This window comes from Alligator mississippiensis, chromosome 5 (genome assembly GCF_030867095.1).
Source record: "Alligator mississippiensis isolate rAllMis1 chromosome 5, rAllMis1, whole genome shotgun sequence".
NCBI classification, from domain to species: Eukaryota; Metazoa; Chordata; order Crocodylia; family Alligatoridae; genus Alligator; species Alligator mississippiensis.
In genome coordinates this window covers 49,898,436-49,922,093 of record NC_081828.1, presented here as the reverse complement: position 1 = coordinate 49,922,093, position 23,658 = coordinate 49,898,436, and the positions used below count along the sequence as shown (strand labels likewise).

The 23,658-nt window shown below is 51.0% G+C and overlaps 1 protein-coding gene across 12 annotated transcripts in view; it reads left to right on the top strand.

The window, feature by feature from the left end:
* ASTN1 (astrotactin 1) overlaps window positions 1-23,658 on the top strand; it is a 260,656-nt gene continuing 236,998 nt past the window's right edge. For 6 of the 12 annotated variants that reach the window (XR_009462441.1, XM_059728336.1, XM_059728337.1 and 3 more), the window contains exon 1: window positions 2-446. Coding sequence is in view for 11 of the 12 variants with exons in the window: in XM_059728336.1 (XP_059584319.1) it covers window positions 158-446 (289 nt within the window). In the remaining variant the exon portion in view is untranslated. Of the gene's footprint in view, window positions 447-23,658 lie in introns of all 12 variants that reach the window. The other 6 variants (XM_059728333.1, XM_059728331.1, XM_059728332.1 and 3 more) reach the window with 3 other exon arrangements.

Genomic DNA, 23,658 nt, shown 5'->3' with positions numbered 1-23,658 from the left:
CCCTCCGCGCCGCGCCCGCCCGCAGCCTGCGAACAAAGGCAGCCGCCGACTCCGGGGCGCCGCACCGCACCGCACCGCACCGCGCCGCTCGGCCCCGGCCCCGGCCCCCGCCCCCGTCCTCGTCCTCCGCCCTCCTTCCAGGCGGCGAGGGCTCAAGATGGCTTTAGCCCGGCTCTGCGCCCTGCTGTCGTGCTGCTGGGTGCCCGCCGCGGCCGCGGCCCCCGGCGCGGCGGAGGCGGACGCGGACCCCTCCAAGGAGCTGGAGTGCAAGCTCAAGAGCATCACGGTGTCGGCGCTGCCCTTCCTGCGGGAGAACGACCTGAGCATCATGCACAGCCCCTCGGCCTCCGAGCCCAAGCTGCTCTTCTCGGTGCGCAACGACTTCCCCGGGGAGATGGTGGTGGTGGACGACCTGGAGAACACCGAGCTGCCCTACTTCGTGCTGGGTGAGCCCCCCCATGTCCCCAAATCAGCCCCTCCCCGCTGCATGCCCCATGCCCAGCCCCCCCCCGCTCCTGCTGCCAACCAGCCAGCCCCATGCCCAGCTCCTTCCAGCGTGCTGCACCCGTGCCCCCAGCCTGCAGCCCAGCACCGGGCTGCCCCCACCCCAGGTAGCCACATCCATGTGACTTCCTGCGAGCAGCATCTCTGAACGTGACCCATGGCTTGCATGGCTGGGTCTCCAGGCAGCAACGTCTCCAGGCAGCAACATGCCTGTGGCCACCTGCGTGGGAGCCCCTTGGAACAGGTGGGCCGGCGTCCTCTGAATGACACTCGGCTCCACTCCACTCCTGTGCCACAGCCCTGCTGGAATTGTGTGCGGTGTATGCCCCTCCCAGCTGGCTTGTTCCTCCTGGCACAGTATCCCCACGCACCTCCTTTCCCATCTTCTATGTCTCTGCACCCCTGGTGCTAGGTGGGTGCACGGCTGCATCGCTATTCTGTGCCCATACATAGCACATCCAAAGAGCTGTGTGCATGTTATCGCCTGCAAGCAGGAATCATCTGCTCATATGAATCCCAGGGCCTAGCTCTGATTTTGTTTATGCAGGTTTTATGCCGGTGCCACACGGCTGACGTCAAGTGTTTTGCTCCTGATTTATGCTAGGGTGAAGTCTGAGTTAGGCCTTAGCTTCATCATTCTTGTTTCCCCTGCCACAGGCCCTTGGTTTCCTGAATGCAAGGCACAATGTGTCAGTCCCACTATGCTGCTGCATTTTTATGAGACTTTGCCAGTATCCCCCATTCACATCACCTCCTACATGTAAAGCTCACCCACCATGTGAAACTGGGGCATCATCTTTATTACAGACACCATGCTCTGAACATCTACATGCACCTCATCTTCTGACCGCGAAACTTACCCATCCATCAGAACTTCAGCATCATCTTTATTACATGCTGCCACTTGCACCTTGCCTCCTGCATGCAAAATATACCCAGGCTGCAAAGCCATAACAGCATCTTCCTTGCACTACTTCCCAATCACAAACATGCAGCCTCCCTTCCTTCCTTAGGCCCAGGATGCCTGTCCACACAGTTCTTCCTACACCCACCCTTGCATGTTGCCTTCTAAAAGATAGACACAAGGCTTCTATAAGACTTTAATAAATCCCTTCCCCAGTCTGGCACAACTATCCGTGCACCTGCACGCCCCCCCCACTGCATCTAGAATTAATACATCAGTCCATTCTGGCAGTGTCTTTGTTCTTACTCTCTCATCCCTGATGCCTCTAAAACATCCATGCACGCTAGACTTCTTGCTTGTGAAATTTGCCCATCCATCCCAGCTGCTGCAACTGTACGGGGAAGTCATTGTCACATGTTGGGAGTGATGGGGTAAATGCACTCTTGTAGCTTTTACACTGATTGCAATGATGCTCGAAAGAGTTATCAATGTCTCTGAACTCTAATCTTGGGGTGTTGGTCTGAGGCTTCTGTGGTCTGACACAGTGCAGTCAGTAAACCTTTAGGGGTTTTCTAAAGCACCCCTTCTTGCTTGTTAATGTGTAGTTTTCCTCTTTCGTGAAAACGCTGGTGTTGAGATGGAAATGGTGTGGTAAATGGCTCCTTCACATAATGCTTCTGAATACAGGGTTAGGCAGCTGAGTTTGCTCAATAGCTCCTTCACATAGATGCGTTACGCTGCAGGTGCACGAAGGCATTTGTGTCTGTGATGTGTGCGTCTGGGGCCAAGGGAGGCCAAGTCTTTGTGATGTACATGTTGGGTATACACAGCATTCATTGTGTTGGCACTGCTGTATGTGCAGTGTTTCGGAGGAAGCCTGGGTTGGGGCGATGCCAGAAGCCAGAGTACCTTCCCCACCCATGCCTTAACACTCAAAAGCTTTTTCTGTAGGCTGATTCCCCACCACACAAGATCTCGAGTGCAGGGCCCAGGCACAGACACTGGAAGGAGGGGACTGTGTGCTGTGCATCTCCGTCCAATGCTGCTGCCTGCTGCAGAGAGGCCTGATGGGGTTGCCATGGCAACTTGCAGCAGCACCATCCGCCAGTGCTAGCTGGGCCGACAACCACGGACACGCGCGCATGCATTATACCAACACTTGGTGTAACTCCATTGGCTTCAGGGGAGTTGCAGTGTGGGTAGACTGAGTCTGACACACTGTTAGCAAACATCCAGGCACCTTCTTCTTCCCCTTCCAACCCCCGTCTAAGCATTTGCTGACAGGCAGGCACACCAGGAGCCAGCAGTTTATTTTGGCTGTGTGCACGTGGACAGAGCATCTTGAAACTGAATCCTGTTTGATGCATATTCCCAGTCTTTGCAGGTGGCATGAAATCTTCAGAGCTGGGGGCCAGATGGGGATGTCACCATTCTGCCTTACTCGTGTATTTATGTATTGTAGGGCCTAAGGACTCCAGGCAGCTCATAGGGACCCACACCACTAGGCACTGTGCAGGCAAGGTCCCTCAAAATCACTCTGCTAGAGAATGCACTGCTGGCTGGTTTGACACTGTGTCTGGGGAATGCACAAATGGGCCCAGCCTGGGGTAGATGTGATGACAACAGAGATAGGTTTGTTTGCTTGTGTCTGTAGTCACAACGGTCTCACTTGCTACAGGCCGCCTAGTGATGGGAGACCATATCCTGGTGAATTCTCAAACAAAAGAAGGTTTCAAGGAAGGATTGAAAAGAGAGGAAGGAGACAGCCTTGTGAATTGTGATCAACAGGAAGGGTTTGCCTTGATGTGGCAAGAGAGATGAGAGAAAACGCAGGAGTGCTTGCGGGCAGATGAGGCTGGTGGTGCAGGTCAAGTGATGATGTGGGCAAGGGAACATCTCCATAAGAAATTAGGCATTAGAGCTTCAGGTGGGGTGAGCTGGGGTTGAAGTCAATGGGGCACTGTGCATTTTTACTACATGAGGACCTGGCCTTAGATTTGACACCTGGAGGGAAGAAATTGTTTCACAGCCCAGAAAGTAGAGACAAGAAGCATTTTTTTTCAATGTAGTTCTGCTCTATCAAGCTTGAGGGAGAGCAGTGGTTGGAAACAGGAGATTATCCGGGCATTACTTATACTCCTACATCAGGTTAGCCTGTCCAGGCCCAGGCTGCTTTGCCATGAACAGGGCTTTAGACTGCCAGCTCTGTGTGTGCTGCTTTCTGTGGACAATGTTGAGTACCTGAATGGTGCTCAGTACTAAATAGCCCCCCACATCAGTATTATTGTTTATTGATAATGACATAGTTGGCTTTGTTCAGATGATCCCCCTGTTCGTCTGCCAGGGTTTGTGTACTGTGCGTCACCACTTCTAGTCTTCCCTGTGCATGTGGAGCATCGCTGATGGTCAAATCCTGCTCTGTACACTCTGGCCAACTCTTTGCTGTGCCTTGTGTGTACTTTGCCTTGCCTTTTCATTCAGCCCTTGGCCGGTCAGCTCCTAAGAAGCCTGAGGAAGGGGGCTGAGATTAGAACTGGTCTGACATTTCCTAGCCAAGCGTTTCATTTTAATGGAAAATGATTTTTTTTTGGATTAAACAGAAGTTTTTTGTAAAAATGTCATTTTTTATGGAAAGTATTCAAGCTTTAGTTAAAAAAAACAACCTTTGAAACTCAAAATGTTTCAATGCTTGGCCCCCAGAAGTTTAGATGTTCCTAAGTTTTGAGTTTTTAATAAAAATGTGATATTCTGTACAGGGAGAAACAATACCTTCTTTGCTACCAAGTGACTTGTGCCCTATCTCACCATAGCTAGCTGTTACCACTGTTAAGGGAGGGAAGGCAGGGTACTGAGGGAGGGTCTTGGATAAAAATGCTGCTTTGTTCCTTTGAGGAGAATGCCATTGGAAATGACTCCTCTGGCCAGCCCATATGTTCTTCCTGGTTACAATGCGCTTACGGATGTAGAAGCTATTGGGCTTTGAAGTGGGTATACTCCATCAGTTCCCTGTCTTCCCTTCTGGCCAGCTCTGCATGGCCTCAGGAAGAGCTGTTCTGAGTAGGGGTTGAAGGATGCAGAGTTGCTTGGTAAAGGTGACTCACTCCTTGCAAAGCCTAGAAACCTTCCCACTGCTACCAAAAGAGGACAGATGTCAAAGAGAAGAGGTGATAAAATACCGACTAGGTGTGGGAAGAAGAACTGAGGCTAGGGGGAGATGAACTAGATTTGGGAGAGGAAGAGACTGGGGGTATGAGAAACAGAGAGGAGGAGCGTGATGGCATGTCTGGGAGGCTTGAATCAAATCTACCTACCTGCTAGGCAAAGTGGGAATCCTCCTCTGAGGCCTGACGTTAAAGCACCGATCTGACCTCTTTGGCAGGGGAGGAAAGCAGCTGGCTTTTCTGCTCTCCCTGTTCCTTTGCTTCAGTCCAGTCAGCTGGTTGGGAAGGGATCCCAGGAGGTCATCTAGTCCAGCCCCCTGCTCAAGGTAGGTGAGCTTGCTGCTCTACCTGGGGGTCTACCTGTCTGAGAGGCTGCAGGCATTGGCAGGGCTGCTCCAGTGCCTTTCCTTTTGTGGGAGGGTGCTGGTCATCAACCAGCTCATCCTGTCTATTATCTGGCACCACTTCTACATCCTGCCTGTGGCCCTGGAGCTCCTGGCCAGTTTCCAGACATGGGCACTGGGGTTCTTTTGGCTAGGACAGCACTAGGTCTCTGCAGGGGTCCTGAGCCTCCCCTTGCATGAGGGGGGCAGAGCCTTGGCCAGGTCCATACCTTCAGGCTCTGCAGAGGCTCCTTTATGTTGCTGGTAGCCAGGTGGTGTAGTGCCTTCCTCTGCCACCTTCAAGGGTTCTGATCTGACTGGCAGCTCTTCTACCTGAGGGGCCTCCCCATATTAAGATCTGTTCAGGGCCTGGAGGCTGTTGTCTGCCTTCAGGTCCCCAGACAGTTGTTCAGGGTGCAGACCTCCTAGTCAAGACCCTACTGAAAAAACCCGCAGCTGGTGGTGCTGGTGACAGAGGCATCCTGGGTGTGCCAGAGGATGGTACTGGTTAACATCATCTGTATCCGGGACCTCCTGGACTATGCCAGGCAGGGATAAATAGACCTTTTTGCGCTGGCCCGGCACATGGAGCTGCCCAAACTGTGCGCACTTAAGTGCCACTTACTCGAGGAGATCAAACCTGCCTTACCAGACACTGCCCTCATGTACATCCTACAGGTCCTGCACAAGGGCAGTCATCTCCCACCAGTATCCCCCAGCAGCCCAGAGCTCATCGTGGGACCCTGTAACAGGTCGCCCTCCCCAGCACCATCTTCCAGGTCACCGCGCCTTACATGGGGCGCCCTTGGAGTCTTCTTGGAACTCTGCTGTGCCGCTCTAATCTTGTCTGCCACGTCTAGATGGAATTAGTATGTGAGTGGGAGACTGCCGATTTTATTGGATATGTTGGGGTCTCTCCTAGGATGGTCTGACCTCTTTTTCTCTAGCTAGGCCTCTCTATCCAAACCCACCAAACAGGGTTAGACTCGAGGCTCTAGCTCTTCCTTCCAGTGCCTGGAGGCTCTTGGCCCCCTTCTCTGCTCTTTTCTGAGGCACGGTACCTGGCCTGGAGGCACGTGTGCCGGCCCCACAGCCAAAGGGGTCGCAAGTTCAAAACAGGCGTGACCCCACCTGTCAACACAACAGAAAGAAATATACACTTGCACCCCCCCACATGCTCCAGGCCTCCCTGGCCTTTGAGCCTTTGAGATCGTTCCAAAACGGTGCCCTTATTGGCACTCGGGCTCTCCGCAGCCCTGTCTCTCTCTGTGCCTCACTGGCGCTGGGCTGTGCCCCCAAAAGTTGCGCCCTCACTGGCACTAGGGATCCCACTCTGGAGTAGGTCCCCAAAATGAGGCCGCCTCCAACCCCTAATAGCGTCACCCCAAACCACCAGTCTTATTCCATAACCAAAAGAAAATAAATAAACAGTCCCATCCGTGGGCAATACCTGCCACCCAAAAAATGGGAATAAGGAAAGCGGTATGTCAGCTTACAGTTGCAGGGTTCGTGTTTCAGCTCCCCACCATCAGCTCCAGTCCTTGCTGCAGTGTGACTGTCGTCTCTCCAGGGCTTCTATAGTTCCCCTCTTCTTGGCTTTGGACTTCCCACCAAGCTTCTCCCTGGAGCTCTGAGATGCACTCCTTCCTCCTTGTCTGCTGGCCCCCTTACTGCCATTCAATCCAGGGTTTTTATAGTCCTGCCTCTTCTGGTCAGCTGACTATCCGTCCCAGTTCAGCAGTTAACCCCTTCCTCCCCAGCCCTCTGTGCCCAGAAGGTTCTGGCCTTGTAGGGGTGCACCTTCTTCCTTGTGACAGGGTTAGGGTTCCCTGTCACAGGCCCCTACCTCAGCAGGCTCCATGGCACTCCCCACCTCATCACCTCAGCAGGCTGGGGGATACAAGACAGGTCTGCTTCCAAACAGCTCATTACTACCAGCTGTACATGCTCATGTTCCACACTCTCCGCCATCCCATCTTCACTTCTCACCCAGGCACTAAGTGATGGGGCAACCTTGGTGAGGGCAAGGGTCCCCAGTGGACTAGCCTGTATTCCACCCTCATCCTATGACCCACTGGAGACCTCAGCCAACAGCTCCTCCACAAAGCCGTCAACAAAGGCACATATTTAGCAAATTTCACAGACACGAGTGATACCTACCCCTCCTGTGAGCAGAAGGAGACCCTGGCTCAGTTCTATGTCTAGTGCACCAGCTTGCATCCCTTCTACCACCTCCTCAAGGACCTCTTGTTAGGGTTCTGGCTGCACTACTCCCTGCACCTTTTTGTTTATGCGCTCCCCATCCATGGCCCCACCAAGTCCCAGGACTTCCTGGTCAACCTCCTCCTGGCCCTCCCTAAGCTGGTCATGTACGAGGAAGGAGACTTTGGTCAGGAGGGTGCACAGTGCCTTGAGTGTTGTCTTCCTGTCCATTACTGTTCATGTCTCTGGGGAGAGTTTCACTGGGTGGCATCCACTGGCTCCCTGGACTCCTTCAAGAGCCAGCAGGCACTGGCCAGTGTGATCTGCTCAGTGTCCCTCCTTGGAGCAGTCGTTTTAGGGATTCTGGTTTTCTCTTTTTAAAAATCCCAAATTCTCAGATAAAAAAGCCCTATTTCTCTGATTAAAAACCCCCAAATCAGCATTTTTCCATGATTAAAATGAAACACCACTATATATATATTTGTTGAACATGATGTTTTATTGATATATTTACAATCTTAAAGCAATTTGGAAGTTTACTAGTGCCTCAATCATTATAATAAAATAAATTCTAAATACCTATATATTTTGGCATTTGATTTTGTTTTTTTTAACATGGAAAATCAGAGCTCTCTTCGCCCCCTTTGCTCACCAAGATGCAAGTCCAGCTGTGGCTGTGCCCCTCTGCTGCTTTGTGACCCTGAGCAGCCCTGATATGCTGGTTTTCTGCCCCTGGTCCTGCTGGTGCCCCTCACTCCTGACCCACAGCTCCTAGCCCTGCCGGGGCCCCTCACTCCCAACCCCCTGCCCTCTACCCCCAGGCCTCCAGTGTGTGAGGAAGATGGTGGGTGTGTGGGGAAGGGGTGGGGGCCACAGGCAATGTATGAGAGTGTGAGGGGGCATGTGCCCCCCCCCTCAAGATTTCTGTACCCACAGTGGGGTGTGAGGCTGCAGCTGGCACCAGAGGAGCTGCCTCTATGGCCCAGCAGGCAGCACCTGGCACAAGAGGGAGCACTGTACTGCCATGGCCGTCAAACTGAGGTGCCCTAAATTTCATAGACATTAGGGCTGGAAAGGACCTTGCAAGATCATCAGGTCCAACCCCCTGCCCAAGCAGCAGGAAGTCAGCTGAGGTCAGATCATCCCAGAAAGATAAGCATCCAGTCGTGTCTTAAAATGTCAGTGCCCTCTGCCTGCCTGGCAGCAATGGGGGACACAATTGTGCACCGCCACTGCTACTGTGCCTCTCCTTGGCAGTCATGGCAGCATGGCACTCCCTCCCATACCGGGTCCCACCCACAGGGCCATGGAGGCAGCTTCTTTGGAGCTGGTCTGGACTGGCTGTAGCCCTACGCTCCCTTCCCCCGCTGTGGGCACAGAAATCTCAGGGGGGGAGGGGCACATGCCTCCTATGCCATGTTGCCTGTCCCCCCTAGTGTCCCCCCCAACATGTCGCCTGTGTCCCCCCTGTCCCTTCCCTGACCCCATAGACTTACCTGGAGGGAGCTGCAGGAGCTTCTCTCCACCAGTGCCTGGCTGCCACATGCATATGCGCACATGTGGAGCTCTGCCAGCCTGCAAGGTGGAAATCCACATTTTTCTCTATTAAAGGAGAAAAAAATCTGCATCTTTCCGTGTTTTTCCACAGTGAGCGGAAAACATGCATCCTTGGTCATTATGAACCTTTGGCCCCCACTCCCATTCATGTTTTCACTTCAGCTGCCCCATGTATTCAGTTGCAGTGTCCCCAGTAGCCTCCCTAATTAAGGAAGCTCTAAAATTCTCTTGGTGGGCCTAAGCCCACTGAACAGTGGCACAACAAATAGGCCTGCTCAAGGCAGGATCATCCCTGGCTAAACCTTCACAGCCAAGTATCTCTCTAACCTTTTCTTGAAATGTCCAAGGGTGGAGATTTTACGGCCTCTCCGGGTAGCCTGTTCCAATGTGTAACCACCCTTATAGTGAGGATATTCTTCCTAATCTTCAACCTAAATTTGCCTTGTCACAATTAAGACTGTTACTTCTTTCTCCTGTCTTCTGTGGTCACAAATAGTCTATCTCCATTCTCTCTGTATGACTACCCTTCAGATACTTAAGGAGTTATCAAATCCCCCCTTAGTCTTCTCTTCTCCAGACTAAATAATCTGGCTTTCCTCATAAATCATGTTTCCTAGACCTAATGATTCTTGCACTCTATTTGGCACTAGTGAGACTTCTTTTGGAGTACTGTGTCCAGTTTTAGGCCTGTGCTTCAAGAGAAGTGGGCACAAATTAGAAAGAGTTGCTTTCTCTTTTTAATCTTTTTCTTTCTCTTTTTAACTCTTTTTAATTTGTGCCCATTTCTCTTGAAGCACAGGCCTAAAACTGGACGCAATACTCCAGGGGAGGCCTCACTAGGGCAAAATACAGCGCAAGAATTACTTCCCTTCTCTTGCAAGTGATGCTTCTATTCATACAGCCCAGTATGCTATTGACTTTTGTTATGCAATGGGTGCACACTTTTGGTCATATTTAGCATATTATGGTTTACTGTAGCCCATGAGTTATAGTGTGGACACGTGACACATACACTGGTATATTCTTTTATTTCCCCAGAGTAAATGTGGGATAGACATCCTATATGCAGACTTTACTGGTGTAAGTCACTCCAATCCAATATAAATTTACCCTTTGGAAAGTCAGGAGTAATTATGCACCACTGTAAATTACACTTGTGTGCAGTTTGTCCATCTGTAACTTTTTATTCCATTTCATTTTGGGGTATCTGTTTGCTCAATTCAGACTATTGTCTGCCTGGTGCAAAGGGCTGTAATAGCATCTTCGACAGGTGGTCACCTCTATAGAGATGGTCATCTGTTTATGGGTGTAATTTCCAGTAGTGTATGGACTGATATAAACTACACTTGTGTTGATTTATGGTGTTTCTGTATTGTTGCACCGAGTATTGGGTAAATCTCTATAGCCTGCATAATGCATGATTTCCAAATGGCTGATTCTTAAAGCTTCCTCCTGGCCTTAAAATCTAAGAAATCTACAAAACACAGTGTATGATGTGAAATATTCCTTCCTTGTTTTTGATGAAGAGTAATCTGGGCAGCTAGATGGCTATAGCTTAACTCTCCTTTCTTTACATGTGTCTGTGATGTAAGGAGGGTGAGATGGGGGTGAGTGATGTTGTGATACATTGGACTGTGTACAGGAGGATTTGCTGTCTCTGTGACGGCCCTTCTTACTGTGTACCAGGATTGAAAATGACATTAGTCTGAGCTCTGCTACTTGCCTTATTCAATCTTCTGTCAAGTGCCAAAACCCCACTTGCTAAGCCAAGAGATGAATGACCCTTCCTAAGTTTTCAAGTACTTGGAGCTCTGAGAGACAGGCTGGTAAAATCCTGCTGGAATTGATGTGGCTTTGGGAGAGAAGATGGTAATCTGACTGACACAATTTTTAAGGTACCATGACCTTTAAAGTTGGGAATGCTTTGAAGGGAAAAATGAAGTTGGGGACCTCTAAAATTCTTCCAGTCCTCATCTCCACTAGTGACTGGAGGTAAAAAGACATTAAGGGTGTCAGATCTTTAACCTGGCACTTACTAAGTGCACTTAAAAGGCAAGCAGACACACCTTCAAGCCGTTTAGAATGTGTTAAGTGTCCTTGTGGAGTTGCAAAGTTGTTCTCTCAGGCAAGGTTATTTCCTAACACTACCAAGTTTAATACATCACAACATTCCAATGATTTGCAACCCTTGGAAGTGAGCTGGGGGTAAGGCCTGAACTTTTAGTACACCCTGCATAATGATAAAAAGCTGACCCTGTGAGTGCTGAAGCAGGGAGATGGCTAGAACACCACAGCAAGCATCTTGCGCCGAATGGGGACAATTGCAGCATATGGCATAAGTCTTGAGGGGGCTTTTGCCAGGGGAACAGCATGACAAAATGATTGTAGATGTATTCAGGGGTAGAACCAAGTGTTCTGTGCTATACACACCAGCCACCTATGTTGAAAGCCCTTGGCCTCAAGTCCTTGTGGCAATCCAGCCTTGCTCTAGAAGGTCTGGTAAACCTTCCCTCACCTGTTCCTGCCTGTACTGTAGTGCATTCAGACCTCAGATGGGTAGCATTGGCTGCAAGTACAGGTAGTCTGTCAACAGCAACCCAACTTCTCTGCAGCCTGTAAAGAGATGAACCCAGAAGCAGACAAGCAGTGGGCAGATTGTTTCCTAAAAGGGCTTCGCTTGAGGGACAGCAACACAGTGAATATAACTGTGGTAAAGGCAGCAAGGTATAATAATGATGGAGAAGGGTGGCTCGTATAACTTAGGCTGATTGAGGATGTCTGTCAAGATTGTCACTAATATCAGTGTAGACCAATGCTTCTCAACCTTTCTAGACTCAAGGCACCCTTCTGAAAATGCAGGTTCTTAGTTTTCACTTGTTTTTGACTACAGAAGAAGAATAGAGCAATTCTGCTGCAAAGGATTCAGAAAGAACGCAATGGGTCAGAATGTTTTTAGCACTATGAATTCTTGCTGAAATCTCCTGGTTTATCTTGTGAATCATGTTTGCACACCTAGCAGTGCTAGTATTGTGGCACCATTGAAAGGATTTCAAGGCACCCCAGGGTGCCTGCAACACCCAGGTTGAGAATCACTGGCATAGACAGATCCACAGAGAGTCCATACAGTTTGTTAGTGCTGAATATCCAGAGAGCCATGAATTCCCATCTTGGGTTACTGCACACTAACTTTCTGATTTGGAGAAACCCTTAGCCCTTAGACCCAGCACTGGAGTCTGGGTATAGTGGAGAGAGACCATCTCTGAAACAGCCAGGATTGTAAAGCTATGTAGGTCAGAGTACACCCAGCGTTGCAGTATACTTGACACAGGGATCCATTTTGATCCCTTCTGAGCATTGCAGCTAATGCTGAACAAGTCGGCTCGTTATAAGGTGATGGTTGTTGAAGAACATTCATTACTCCTGTGTACTGCACTGACTGCCAGTGTTGGTACTGATTTGTAGAGCATTATTCACATCCAGGCTGTTTCAGGGATGGCCTTTCCTGGCCTGCCCCAAGCGTTGCTGTCATGTGGTACCCCCTATTCTGGAGTGGTAAGCAGCACTCATGGACAGGTTTCTTCAGATCTGGAACTTGCTACCCACTTCAGTTTGCTAGAACCTGGATCAGGGAACTCTATAACCGCTTCCTATCAGCTCAAGCTTTCACAGGGGAGGAGAACCACTTTCCCTCACAGGGGTTACATCCAAACTTTCAAGGTGCTCTCGCTGGGACTCGCAAGGCCCTTTGGAGTTTTTCTTACAAGGGAGTTTTTTCTGTGCTTTTTGATGTGCAATTGTCTGAGCTGTTAAAAATCTTTAAGAGCCTAGAGAGCATGCTGAGTCTGATAATAGCCTAGTAAGTGAGGGGGTTGGTTCTCTGAGGTTAGTGGTTAGAAGTCTGTGTCTTTGGGAGCAGAGGATCCTCTGTGGGAATCATCTCTTGAGGAATGCCAAGGCACAGCTGGATTGGGATGCTTCTTTCTTTTAAGAGTATTACACCAGGGCCTTAGTGCAGTGCCAGGAGATGCTTTCCTGCAAGCATGCTATTGTTCAGCTGATATGTAAAGCTGAGGGCCTGGTTGCCTGTAAACTCACATGGTTCTTACAGTGTAAGCCAATAGGCCATGGCTTCAGTGGATGTAAATCGGTGTAGGTCCAGCCTGGAGTTCTGACACAAAGTTATTGCCAGTGCCTTGGTCCAGTTCCAGATGGGGTCATTAGGATTCTGCCTCCCTAAATTCGCTTATTAGGTTCAGTTAGATAAAATCATCTGCCTCTTCTCCTAACCTGTTGCCCAGTGTGACTGTGAGCTGGTAACAGCAGCTCCACTCTGGTCTACAGGTAGTTCTGATGTAGTGATGGGTATAGAGGTCCTTGTATATCCCTTACTTATCTCACATATAGACAGAATGGCTGAAGAACTGCAATGTATTTGTGACATACTCCTCTTTAGTTTAATTTGAGATGAGCATGTGGAGAGTGTTCGTAAGTTATTACAGTTGTCACAAGCATTTGTGATACCATTTATTCTGTGGCATGCTTAGAAGTGAGCTGTGTTTGTAGAGAGGAGTAGGGAGAAGCTCATGTTAGATTAATGTGGTAGAGTCAGTCCAGTGGGAAATATTTTAGGCATTAATTAGAAGAGGGTGTGTGTGTGTATGCGCACGTGTCCACATCTGTGCACTCTGCTGGAATGTAAATCTGTTCCTATATATAGTGTTGGAATGGTGTTGTATCCATGATGGTCCAGGACATATGAGAGTGACGAGGAGATTTTGACAAGCTTTTGGGTACAAGGGGAGGAAGAATATCGTGTCCCCTTGTTTGTCTGTATCTCTCCCAGCTATGCTGTGGGTCCAATTAAAGATACCACCCACAAGAATTGTTGTTTTTATAAAGTAATTCTCTCTCATGCCAACTTGGAAATGCCACTCATTTACCTTCTTGGATGGGAGGCTGTAGTTTTAAGATGAAGGGTTTCTGCAGCAGAGCTGTGTGAAATTCCTCAGAGTTGGTTTGCCGGGGTCAGGGCAACATTTTATTTTGGTTCTCATCTCCCTGGATTTGCAGCCCTTGAGATTCCCTTTGAACTAGGTTCAAAAAAGCCTGAAAACTTAAAAGCAAAGTGCCTTCAAAACTGATGAGTTTGCAGGAAGATCATGGAAAACTCTGAGCTATTAGAGGAGAGAGGGGAAGGGAAGGGAAGGGAAAGGAGAGAGCCTGGTTTGAGGGAAAGAATTAGGAGGGTAGCTACAGCTTGGAGAGAGAGGGCAAATATCCATTATGTTCAGCTGCGAGGCAGAAGGGGTGCTGCCCTTCCAGTGTGGTAAAGGAACTGAGAGCTGTGGTGGGAGGGATTTGTTGCATCTGCGATGATTTCACTTGGCACCCTGCTTACTGCTTATTCCTGTGACCTGACGAGCAATATGGAGATGCCAACATCACCAGAATAGCCCCTGGTGTTCAGAGCAGATAGCCTGGGGATGTAGCCTCTCTCCTGAACAGAGGGACCTGCATGGATATATGTGGCCTACAGAACTTTTGGGGTCCATGTGACTGATGCATATGATGCTGCTCCCCTTCTGTTCATCTCTGGATAACTCAGATGCTGCAGCACCAGAGGAGGAGGAGGGCATTGTTATAGTCTCAGGCTAGGATTCAGGAGGTGCATATTCAATGCCTGAGGCAAGTAATTCATGTTGTATCTGTGCTGTTATTTAGGGTCAATCTTGATGGTTTCTCTCACCTGGTCCACACCATATAAGCTGCGCCCCCCCTCCATGTTATCTTGTGGCAGCTGTAAGCAAAGCGTTGAGACAGACTGATTCCTGGAAGAACGGTGCTTGTGGAACAGTAGGCTTTCTGCTTCTCAGGCTTCTTCCTCCTTGGAGTCAGGATGTCGACTTCTTATTTCTCCTTATATGCCTGGCTCTAGAGTCAGACCTATTTGTTATACAGCCTAGGCTTACCAGGAAACTACAAGCCTCCCTCAGTGGTTAGAGTGGGGCCACTAAGTGTATAACAGCTCGATTCTTGGGACAAAGGATGATAGAACAGGGAAGAGGCATGCATGTCAGAGGTTAATAGCTAGCGTGCCAAAGGCAGATACTATGCAGAGAATGCTGGCTAGCAAAAGGAAGTACGTTGCAGTTGGGCTGGAAAATAGGAACAGGGAATAGTGGGATCATTTTGGGCAGACCCATGATTGTGGCTTGCAAAACCTGGGTGAGATCTGAATGTACCCTGCAAGATGGGGCAGGTAAGTGGGGGAAAGTTTGACCCCAGCATCTGATACCCATTAGAGCTTCTAGGGCTAGGCTACACTGCCACTGGGGTTGGGCTAAGGAATATGTAACGTAGACGGTTGACAGGTTTGGACAGAAGGGTGGTTCTCACAGTGGCCCTAAGTGTCAGGATAGACATACATGCAGGGTTAGGTGATTTTTTCAAAAGGCATTTAAGCACCTAACTTTCATTGACATCCATGGGAGTTGGGCTTCTAAATGCCTTTAAAAATCTGGGATGCCTGTGCATAAGCACGGAGGCTGCTCCAACACTCTGTAATTACAGTGTGTTGGAGCAGATGTGATTAATTGAGTCTGCTGGAGCATGGTAATTACTGCGCTCCAGCAGCCTCCCACATCTCATGTATCAGAGTCCCTGTGCTTCAATTTGGTGGCAGAGGCACGTGAAATAAAGCTTATTGAATGAGCTTTAGTTCAAGTGCCCTGCCACCATTTTGAAGCACGGGGATGCTGACACACGAGACGCTACAGTGATTTAATTAGAATGGCTCTCAGAGCGAATCTAATTAAAGTGCTGCCCCCTCCCCTATCCCTGGAGCGCATGTAAAAGTGCCCCATTCTTAGACTCTCTGGTCCTCAGCTTCCCACCTGTAAAATGAGGGAAATGATGCTTCCTTCTTCTCCCCCTGTCTGTCTTGTTTGTTCAGACTGTAAACTCTTTGGGGCTGTCTCTGCTGAAGCTAATGCTATCAGGCCCTAGTCTCAGCCAGGGCTTCAAGGAGCTGCTGTAACAGAAATGCTAATACTAATGGCTAGTGAATGGCCATGTGTGTATGTTAGAGCGCAATCAGAGTCTCCCATGCTGCCAGCACACTAAAAACTGTCACTCAACCTTGTTGCCAGCTGCTTATTTTCCCAATTTATCCTGAGCGCCTGTCACCATCCACTTGCTGCTTGTACAACAGAAGATGCATTTAGAAGCATTCATCACAGGAGTGACCGAGGTGAATATCTGGGCTAGGACACTTGAGGCAGCTGAGCTGGGCCCTTCACAACTATTCCAGGGGCCCAGTTCTGGGCACCCACATTCTCAAGAGAAATTTAAAAATCTCCTAAAATATTTAGGAATCATTAAGTTAGCTATTCTGTAAGGAAAGGCAGTCCTGTGGTTTGGAGCCTGGGCTGGGATTCAGGACGTCACATTTCTACTCTTGACTCTCACACAGACTCCCTATACTAGGAGCGGGCAGTTATTTTGGGCAGTGGGCCACTTACTGAGTTTTTGCAAGCTCTCAAGGGCTGCATGGGTAGCTCCACCCCTTGGCAGGTGCCCCGCCCCCTGGCCACCATCTTGGGACCAGAAGTCCTGCTCCTAACCTCTGACCTTTGCCACCAGAAGTCCCTTTCCTTGCCCCTGGGAGTACTTCTTTTGGGAAGAGGGTTTGCCATCTTAGAACAGGAAAGAAAACCAAGTTATACACTAAAAATCAAATGCCCATAATAATATATTTTAATTTAATTACAAAATATATTGTTGTCCTGATTTGTGTGTGTTTGTGCTGTATATGTAGAAGTGATTACATAATAGCTCAAAATGCAGTCTTACTCTTGTATATTGTGTGGGGTGTGCAGGAGTGTGGGGGGTATGGGTGGGTGGGCGTGGGGTTTGTGGGGAGCTGTGAGTGTGTGTGTGGATGTGGGTGGGTGGATATGGGGGTTTGTGTGGCTGTGTGTGGGTATGGTATTTGTGGGGTGTATGATTGTGTGTGGGGGGTGATATGGCTGTGGGATTTGCAGGAAGAGTTTGAGGGTATGTGGGGTGTGCTTGGGAGGCCCCCCCCCCCCGCACACGACCCCCCTGAGCTGGTCAGCACCTGCCCCCACCCTGCAACAGCCCAGAGCCTGAGTGCCCTGCGGTGCCTCCCCACCACCCCCAACAGTGCGAAGCCTCAGCATGCCCTTTGCCTGCTCTGCACCGCCCTGCTGTTGGCTGTCCTGCCACCCCTGGGCACGCAGTGGCCGCGGCAGGGACCAGCATGTGCAGCCGTGACCCTGCATGCCCATGCTGGTTCCAGGCTTGCCCATCAGGGCTGAGCAGCAGCAGCAGCTGGGCAGAAACTGCTGCTCAGCACAGGGGAAAGCAGTCCCTCCCCCTTGCTGCAGCCGGGCAGATTTTGCTGCAGCCGCCCGGAGCCCATGCCGCACCTGGCTACCCTGTGGCTCCTTCACCGCTGCCTCTGGGCTGCCCAGCATGGCAGCAGTGACGGTGTGAAGCAACTGCAGGGAAGCTCACAGGCAGTGGTGAAGGAGCCACAGGGCAGCTGGGTGTGGCGTGGGCTCTAGGTGGCTGTAGTAAAAACTGCCTGGCGGTGGTGAGGGGGAGGGGCCTCTTTCCCCCACACGGAGCCGCAGTTTCTGCCTGCCACGGCTGCTACTCAGCCCCAACGGGTGAGCCTGGAGCCGGCACTGAGGCCCAGGCTGAGCAGCCGCAGCATGGGACAAACTGCTGCTCAGCATGGGGGGAAAGCAGCCCCTCCTCCTCCCACTGCTGGTGCTTCCTGATGCAGCTGCTTGGAGCCCATGTGGGGCTGTCCTGCATGTGCTCTGCGCTGCCCCCGCTGCCCCACGGGGCAGTGCAGAGGCAGCGGTGACACGGTGGAGCAGCCCCGTGTGGGCTCCAAGCTGCTGCACCAGGAAGCGCTGGCCACAGGAAGGGGAAGGGGCCACTTTCCCCCCATGCTGAGCAGCAGTTTGTCCCCTGCCACTACTGCTCATCCCAGACAGGCAAGCATGGGGTGTGTGGGATTGGGGCTGTGCACGCTGGTCCCTGCCTGTACCGTGGGGCTGGGGCGGGGGGGACTGGGAGTGAGCAGGTGCGTGGGAGTGCACCAGCAGCTGGGCCAGTGCTCCAGGGCCAGCACCAGTGGGGCCCAGAGCAGGGCGGCAGGAGCGTGGGGTCCCGGCCGGCAAGGGCTCTATGGAGCTGGGCCAACTCCCTTCTCCCCTTGCTGGCGTGGCCCAGCCCAGTTCCATAGACCCCTGCCAGCTCAGGCCCCGCCACCGCTGGCCCCAGGACACCAGCATGGGCCCTGCGCTCTCGCACGGCCACTCACTTGCACTCCCTGCTCCCCACACCCCACTGCTGCTTTACCCACATTCCTGCCCACCCACTGGCCACTTCTGTACCACGTGGCTCCTGGCTGCATGGCTGGACTGTGGGACTCAGCAGGAGTCGAGCTGGCCCGGCCCTGAGGACTGCGGTGTTCATCCGTGGTCCTTCCCATGGTCTCTTGCGAAGGCTGAAGAGATCTAGGTCTCTCAATCTCTCCTAGTAGGGCCTTGCCTGTAGGCGTCTGACTATACAAGTGGCCTCCTCTGAACCCTCTCAAGATTCTCCGCATTCCTCTTGAAGTGCAGTGCCCAAAACCTGACGCAGTACCCCAACTGTGGCCAGACCAGTGCCGCATGGAAGGGAAGCATCACCTCCCTGGACCTGTTCGTCATGCATCTGCTAATGACTGCTATCAGCTATGACTCCAAGATCCCTTTCTGCTGCTATGTTGCTGAGAAGGTCATCCCCCAGCCTGTAAGTGTGTTGGTGGTTCTTTTTGCCCAGATGCAGCACTGTGCACTTGTGTTTCTTGAACTGCATCCTATTTCATTCTGCCCATTTTTCCAACCTGTCCAGATCCACCTGGATCCATTCCCTACTCTCTGGTGTGTTAACTTTGCCCCATAATTTGGTATCATCTGCGAACTTGGACAGGGTGCTCTCCATGCCCTCATTCAAGTCACTGATGAAGACACTGAATAGCACTGGACCAAGGACCGAGCCTTGCGGGACTCCACTGCCCACATCTTTCCAGGTCAATATCAACCTGTCCACCACCACTTTCTGGGTGCGACCCCTAAGCCAATTTGCCACCCACCAGACCGTGTAATCATCCACATCACAGCCTGTCAGTTTATTTATGAGAACAAAATGAGATACTGTATCGAAAGCCTTCTTAAAGTTTAGTTTAGGTAGATGAATGACATCTACCTCAATTCCAGGGTCTAAGCATTTTGTGATGTGGTCATAAAAAGAAACAAGGTTAGTCAGGCGGGATCTACCTGCAATGAATCCATTCTGATTTCCTTTCAGCATTGTTTCCCCTGCTGGGCTCCCACAAATGTCATATTTAATGATTTTTTTCAGTTTTCCCAAGGATAGAGGTGAGGCTTACTGGCCTAGTTTCCTGGTTCTTCCCTGCTCCCCTCCTTGAAAATAGGGACCACATTGGCCCTTTTCTAGTCCTCTGGGACCTGACCAGAGCACCATGAGTGCTTGAACAGCCGTGCCAGCGGCTCTGCTGTGACATTGGCCAATTCCTTCAGCACCCATGGATGAAGATCATCTGGGCCTGCTGATTTGAACACATCCAGCCCCTCCAAGTGCCCCTTCACTAAGTCTTTGCTAATAGTTGGTGGGCTGGTGTCCCTCCTGTGTCTATCTGTGATCCAACTGAGAGATTTGTCTCGGTCTGTGTCTAGGAATACAGATGCAAAAACTCATTGAAGAGCTCAGCTTTGTCCCCCCACCTCTGTCACCAATTGCCCTAGTTTGTCCTGTAGGAGTCCAATGCTACCTTGCACCTTCCTTTTGCTCCCTGTGTACCTGAAGAAGGACTTTTTGTTGTCCTTAATTTTTGTCACCAAGTTCTAATCCTGCTTTGGGAATCTTAACAGATTCCCTGCAAGTGCAAGCCTGGGAGGTATGCTTCTCCTTGGTAGCTACCCCCTGTTTCCACAGCCTGTATACCTCTTTCTTTGCCCCTAGGCTTTCTTGGACTTCCCTGTTCAGCCAAGAGGGCTTCTTGGCCCCTTTGCCCCCTTTTATGTGCAATGGGATTGTCTCCTTCTGCGCCCGTAGGATCACTTCTTTGAAGAATGACCACCCTTCCTGGACCCCCATTTCGCCAATGCTCTTGAGGTTTAATGCCTCACTAACTAATCTCCTGAGCACACTGAAGTTAGCCTTTCTGAAGTCTAGCACTTCATCCCTGCTGGTTAGTTTATCCACCCTTCGTCAGATAGTGAATTCAATCAATCGATGGTCACTATACCCTAGGTTACCTTGTACCTCCAGATTACCCACCAGATCATCCCCTGTAGCTAACACCAAGGTGTTTCCTGTAGTGGGATCATATACCTCCTGCATTAGGTGGAGGTCCTGTAGGGAGGTTAAGAACCTACGTGAGTGGTTAGATTTGGCTGACCGTACCTCCCAGCAGATGTCAGGGTAGTTTAGGTCACCCATGACAACCATATCTCTCGGCCGTACGGCCTCTGAGAGCTGTCCGGAGAATTCCAGGTCTAGCTCATCCTCCTGGTGTGGCGGTCTATAGTAGACCCCCACTACCAAGTCCCTTTCCCCCCAACCCCCTTGTATCCTGATCCATAGTACCTCAGTTTGGCCCTTCTCTGATCCCATCTTGATTATAGAGGATGTATATTGTTCCTTAACATAGAGAGTAACACTCCCTGCTTTTTCCCCACTCTGTCCTGTCTGTACAACCTGTAACCCTTAATGCTGCTGGGCAGCGAGCCACATGGCACTGTGCCACGCCGCTTTCAAAGGCTGCAGTGAAGCACAGAGCAGGCAGAGCCCAGCTTGCCTCACAGCTGCAGCTGACCCTTGCCCCATGCAATGATCGGGGGGGAGGGGACGGGGGGGATCATGTGCCTTGGCTCCCTGGCACTGCAACTCTGCAGGAGCCACCGGACTCCGCTTTTACCATGACCCGGCCCGGTCGGGGCTCCATTCACCGTGAATGGGGCCAGACCGGGCCGGGTTGTAGGGCAGTAAGAGCCCAGTGGCTCGTCCAGGGCCATGGTGCATTGGAGCCAAGGGGCTGGGGGAACATGCCACCCCTCCCCTGGCTCCCCTGCAGTGTGTGCAGCAGTGGGAACTGCCGGACTCCAATTGTCCCGTGACCTGGCCTGGCTGGGACCCCATTCTCTGTGAATGGGGACCCAGCTGGGCCGGGTCATGGGACAATCCCCACAGTACAGCAGGGAGGGGGGCAGGGGCAGGGGCGGGGGTGAATGATTTTGTCCTGCCCCTACCCCGCTCCCTCCTGCACTGTGGGGGTCTCGATCTCTTTTCCCACCCCCAAGCCCAGAAACTAAAGGAGGAAAAGAAACCTTACCTACTAGCCTGCTGTGCTGGGCTGGCTACGAGCCTAGCGCGCCCCTCCCTCCTGCTGCAGCAGCCTGTGGCCGGGTTGCCCTGGCATTTGGAGGGGCTGAGCCCTGTTAGCGCTCCCCTTCCCCCAGCGGCCAATTGCCACTGCTGGCACTTCTCTTGGGGGGGCATGGCCAATCTCAGGGGGTGCACATGTACCCGCATGCCCCACCTATGTGTCACCAATGTCTCCTACTATTTTATCTGTCCAATCTATCATATTTAATCACACACTATGCATGTATTTTTTTTACAAATGTTAGCTACTAGAAATGGGGGATGCATGTCTTGAGTGAAGAAATGGGGCCACAGGCGATGCAGGGGGGCACAGTTATGCAGCTGCATCCCACCCACTTCAATTCCTCTACTCCTGAGGCCTGATTGAGGTTGTACCAGAACTCAGCTGCCTGACCATCTTCCCAGGTCTAATGGGAAGACAGCTGCAATTTCAGAGTCTGTTGCTCAAACTTGTTGGGGCTTAGCTTCCCAGCCCTGCTTCTCAAGGTAGGTGTGCAGTCAGCAGTGCCTTCTGTGTCCTACAGGTAGGGGATTAACAGAACAGCCACATGTTTTTGCTCCCCTCCTCCCCTGCCCCCCAAATTCAGCTGCTTGTGTTTTCCCTGTGAACATGTATACCATTGTTTTCAAGGAAAAATCTTTTTTTTCTCCCCCCACCTTCGCTCCATCTTCTGAAAACAAGGTCCATGTCTTATTTGGGTACATGTGGTATGCAGTCATTCAGATATAATAAATTTGAATGTGAGCTCCTCAGGGAAGAGGCTGTGTTTTACTCTATATGTACAGTGGTTAGCATAATAGGGCCTGGATCTGTTCTAATGGTGTTAAAAGCTCCTGTGGTACAATACGCTACATCTGTTAGTGTGACCTGTGCTTTCTGAGCGTGGTGTGCTGTCCCCCACTAGTGGTGGCTTGGCCTGCAAAGCTGGGCCACATCATTCAGATCATGGGGCTGGAAGGGACCTTCAGAAGTCATTTAGTCCAACTCTCCGCCAAAGACTGGATCATCCATATCCATATCATCCTATACAAATCCATTGTCTAACCTAGCTAAAAACGCATATGGGAACGTCTCCTAGCTAAAAAGGAGGTGTACACCCAATGAAAGGGAGGGGCCATCACCAAGAAGGACTATACCCCGGTTGCTCGGGGCTGCAGGGGGGTGCTCAGGAAGGCCAAGGCAGAGATGGAACTGGGACTAGCTACCCAGATCAAGGACAACAAGAAGTCCTTTTTTAAATACATAGGGGGCAAAAAGAAGGTACCGAGTAACGTGGGGCCTCTGCAGGACACGCTAGGAAATCTGGTTGTCGCACCAGACAGCAAAGCTAACCTATTTAACAATTTCTTTGCCTCCATTTTTCTGAACAGGGACTGGGTCGCCCCCCCTCCCCCCCCCACCAGGACCCCCGTAGGCCCCATGGGGGGTGCACCCAGGCCTAGGGTCAGTGAAGACTTAGTCAGGGAACTTCTGGAGGGACTGGATGTGTTCAAATCAGCAGGTCCTGACGATCTCTACCCCAGAGTGCTGAGGGAATTAGCAGATGTCATTGCGGGATTCCTGCCACGGCTTTATGAGCACTCATGGTGCTCTGGTGAGGTGCCAGAGGACTGGAAAAGGACCAATGTGGTTCCTATTTTCAAAGAAGAGAGGAAGGAGGACCCAGGAAACTATAGGCCAGTTAGTCTTACCTCGGTCCTGGGTAAGCTTTTTGAGAGAATTATCCTGGCGCATGTCCATGAAGGGCCAGCTGGGGAGATTATGCTTAGGGGCAACCAACATGGGTTCATTAGAGGTAGGTCCTATCAGACCAACCTGGTGGCCTTCTATGACCAGGTCACAAAATCCTTAGACACAGGTGTAGCAGTGGATGTAGTCTTTCTGGACTTTAGGAAGGCCTTCGACGCTGTCTCTCACCCCATTCTTATTTAAAAACTAGGAGACTGTGGTGTCGATACCTACACAGTCAAATGGGTCACTAACTGGCTGGAGGGCTGCACCCAGAGGGTGGTGGTGGATGGGTCTTATTCGACCTGGAGGGATGTAGGCAGTGGGGTTCCCCAGGGCTCGGTCCTCGGTCCTGAACTGTTCAACATCTTCATCAGCGACTTGGGCGAGGGGGTAAAAAGCACCCAGTTCAAATTCACAGATGACACAAAGATGTGGGGGAGATGTGGGCACACTAGAAGGGAGGAATAGGCTGCAATCAGATCTAGACAGGTTACAGAGGTGGGTGGATGAGAACAGGATGGTTTCAACACTGACAAGTGCAAGGTACTGCACCTGGGGAGGAAGAACTAGCAGCATACCTACAGGCTGGGGAACTCCCTTCTTGTCAGCACAGAGGCAGAAAAGGATCTTGGAATCATTATTGATGCCCAAATGAACATGGGCCGACAGTGTGGGGACGCGGTCAGGAAGGTCAGCCATACCTTGTCACGCAGCCACAGAAGCAGG